The following is a 3,881-nucleotide window of genomic DNA, read 5'->3' on the forward strand; positions in this document are numbered from 1 at the left end:
GTAGGGAAGGAGATAAAAAACTTCAGGTTTCCATTACAAGTGTCAACAGAGTACGCAGAATTTGTTGCCGAACAAAGAAACCATAGAAAATCACACCTTTGCACTCTGACCGATTCAAAAGTCATTTGAAAGGGGCAGAGCGCTGACAGAAGTGACAGAAAATTTCATAACTGCAATCTCAAAATTCGTAACACAGACTGAAATAACAGCTCAGCAAATGCTTGAGTAACTCAGAGCTCTCAGAGCCAGCCTGCCTCACCAACTCTTCTTTTGCTCAGCTTCCAAAGCCAGGTCCGACTGCCCCAGCAACGGCCCATCAAGGCCCAGCCAGACGTGCCCATCCAACTCAATATACAGGCTCACTGCTAACTGCAGTTAGGACCTCTTCTTCCTTTAATGTAATTTCTAGAGAGGTACTCCTTCTCCACCCCGACAGACAACATAAGGACCTACTGATTCACTACAGATGGAGACAAAGCAACTAGACATACCTGCAAAGCACACCCGCGTTTGGTTGCAGCTGAGGTTTCAAGCCTTTGGAGATTCCAGTTTCAGAAGAGGGAACCAGCTAAGTTTTTCACCCATCAGTCTTCAGGTGTTCATGCACCAATCAACCCCTGCCCATATACAAACTCAGTAAAATGCAGGCAACACCTTCCTTTTCTCCAGGAAAATACTTCTACTTCCTAAAGCAGAGAGTCCTACATGCAGTTTGCTCCCTTCCTCTGTCACCCACAGGGCAACACTTTCCAAACTAGCACCCCGATATCACAGCCCCTTCCGATTCATACGCATCCCAACTGCAAGCTTGTACATACCAACTGCACATACACAACCTTGCTCCCTGGCTCTGCTTCAGCATTCTCTTACAAATTGCGTTATTAACGGCAAAAAGATGGAAGACCCCCACCTTTAGAAAGCATTTAATTTTCAACTGATTTGAAAAACAAACATACAGGATTACCTTTATCCCTCAATGCAGATCAAGGGGCTTTTCCTGTCAGCTAAAGGAGAGAATGTAATGTGCACATTCTCTCCTTCTCGTAGCTATTTGGATGCTTCATGCTTCCTTCTTTTGTGCTACCATGTCCCTTTTGGCAGCAGAGTGCTGTGACAGGAGAGAAGAAGAAACTAGGCAGAGCACACTCTGAAAGGGTCTGCTAATGCACTAAGAAAAGGTCAAGGGAAAACTCTCAGGCAGGGCCTAAGCAAGTTCTATTACTTGTGCCTTATTTTTTTCCTCACCATGGGATGCTCCTCTCCCACAGAAAGCATCAGTAAGATAATATTCTGCTTTAGTCAACGGATGCTCCCATAGTCCAGACCAACAGCAGGCAGAGTGAGGCAATACATGACATCCAGGTAACCAGACCCCCGGAAGCCAGTCAGGGCAGGCAGCAGCAACACCAGCGCTTTCACACCAAGTTTCACAGTGCCCACTGAAGAGCAGACTAAAGGCAACAACCTTCAAAGGACAAAGTCCCTCCAGCCTAGGTGATTTAGACCAACCTTTCTGTGCTATCAAGACAATGACGACAAAGAGTAACAAAGGGTCAAAATACAGCAGAGAACATCCAATGTCCAACAAATGGCAACTATTGACAGCTAAGTAGTCTCGTCTATTGTCATCAGACTACAACAACTCACTTCAACTCAGAACTTTTCACAAATACCTTCTACAGAGATCCACAACTCCAATTAATTAAGAAATACATTAGAAACCATCTCTGCAGCCAGATTTCCACCGAAATCCTGAGACAGATGGAAATAAATTAAACCCTTGATGTTCTCCGCTTTCAAAAGCTCACAGGATTCACATTGTGCCTGTGCACCAGCAGTGGGGATCTACGTTCAAACAACAACATTTAACAAGAGCTTCTCCTCATACTTGCAAACAGCACTGTTAGCAAAAAGAAAAAGTGCAGTTGTCCACAGGTTGTCAATAGGGACAATTTTTTGTGCTCAAGACCTCCCTGGCTGAGTCAGTCAAGACTATCTCTTTTGAGGACTTCTTGTAGCTGGAATAATTAGCCAAGTAATGCGACAATGCATTAGGAAAGGGAAAGACAAAATTAGCCTACGTTCATCTTACTCAATAGTTGTCTGGTCCAAAACTCCTGTTACTGGGATCCCATAAAACTGTTGCATAGCGGCAACTGCAGACTGCACAGCTTTTCCCGACTGCAAGGCAGACATTTGGCTGTCAGATGGAAGTAAGTAGCCATAAGCCTTTAACCACCCCTGAAAAAGAAAGAAACAGATGGTAAGATGTCACGGTAAGTATTCAACTTAACAGATCGGAACATTTGCTCCACTGAAAAAGTAACAAACTAGCCCAAAAAATTCAACCACTCCTCTTTTTTTGGTTAGGTTTGGTAATATCATCTGAATCGTGAGAAGGGTGAAGATCCAGCTTAATATCGCCTGTCCTGGCAGGACAACGCAGGTCTGCCAATTAAAAATGGCCATCATCCCTCCGAGGAACCGGGGCAGGCTTAGGTATTTGGAGCACCAGAAATGCCCAGGAAGCTCTTGTCCTTGCTCCAGAGTCCTCCTGTGCATGCTGTCACCTTACCATCACGAGTTTTCTCAGTCCACACAGCAGCACACTCCCAGCAACCCACTGCACACCAGTGTCTGGACCATCACTGTTAGCAACAGCTGAGCAGGCCTGGGCAATCCCCACAAACACAGTGCAGCTTTACCACTGCGCTGAGCACACTACTTCCTTCAAAAGAAACTGAAAACAACAACAACAACAAAAAACCAATAAAAAAAACCCAGAAAGTTTGCTGAGGCTCTGATTAGATGGACTTTTCCTCTAGCCGATACCTATCAAATTGTCAGTACGGGAGCTTTGTCCCTTTTCCCCGCCTCCACCAGAAAATGCAGCCTTAGATAAAACCACATGTCAAACTTGTCAAAATGCTAAGGATGGCATTTTCAACACCACCCATTAATCCAGGATTATTTTTCCCACTCTCTTCCCCTCCCCTCATTTTGATACCACAAGAAAAAGGAATACGAATTCACCATTAAGTGCAAATGCCAATAAAACCTGATTTTCACCATAGCTCTTTACATACACACCCCAGTGCTTCTTTCTTCTGGCCAACAGCCAGCCCTCCGACTCAATACTCGCACCAGCATTACTATGAGATCCACATATACTCTGTGAGCTTTTTCCAGCCCTGAGGACAATCCGTCTGACCCACCGGTCACAGTCCTCACCACCCACACCCCAATGAACGCCCCGTGAGCGCTCCTCTCACACCGGCAGACTGACCACTCCGAGCAGGGGACAGAGGAGAGGCACATCTCCCCGTAACACAACACAGCAGAGGGAGAAGGGGCAGGTCAGGAGCAGCACAAGAGGGAGAACAATCCCCACTTCTTCCTGGCCACAAGATGATACCAGAATCCACTGGAAGAGAGAAGGGCCTTGCTTCCAGAGTAGGAGAAAGGAGGTGTAAGACAGCATCTCGGCCAGGTCTATTTAAGTCCACCAAGTAAATGGACCTGGAGTGCTATTCCACACGAGCAACACCGATGGCTCAAGACAAAGCCAAGCTGCGAAACTGCCTGGAGGCTGGACATTCGCTACCACACACGGCATCCAGTGCTGGCCTCGAACAAACACAGCGTGCTGCACACGCAGACCTTCGGTCTGACCAAAAAAGCTGTCCTTGAGCAACAAGGGCAGAGCACACTAACCAAAACAGCTCCAGGCTGGGATACCCTCGTGTACCCCCTTTCCCTCCCGGCCAGACCCAGGCACGGCAGCGGGCAAGGGCCAGCAGAGGATGCCCGCACAGGCACCGGGAGCAGATCCCCCCAGGGGGCTGATGCTCGACAGCACGCAGGAGGGGCACGGCTGCCTT

The 3,881-nt window shown here is 47.4% G+C and overlaps 1 protein-coding gene across 1 annotated transcript in view; it reads right to left on the bottom strand.

Moving 5' to 3' along the window:
• The window catches only part of LOC104496908 (matrix metalloproteinase-24), a gene marked incomplete at its 3' end in the record, with an annotated part of 23,784 nt that extends 21,537 nt beyond the window's left edge, over positions 1–2,247 (bottom strand). The window contains exon 1 of the mRNA XM_010140097.1: positions 2,093–2,247. Coding sequence (XP_010138399.1) covers positions 2,093–2,196 — 104 coding nt within the window. The remainder of the gene's footprint in view (positions 1–2,092) is intronic.
• Between the last annotated feature and the right edge of the window lie 1,634 nt (positions 2,248–3,881).

This window comes from Buceros rhinoceros, unplaced genomic scaffold, assembly GCF_000710305.1.
Source record: "Buceros rhinoceros silvestris isolate BGI_N320 unplaced genomic scaffold, ASM71030v1 scaffold5397, whole genome shotgun sequence".
Classification (NCBI taxonomy): domain Eukaryota; kingdom Metazoa; phylum Chordata; class Aves; order Bucerotiformes; family Bucerotidae; genus Buceros; species Buceros rhinoceros.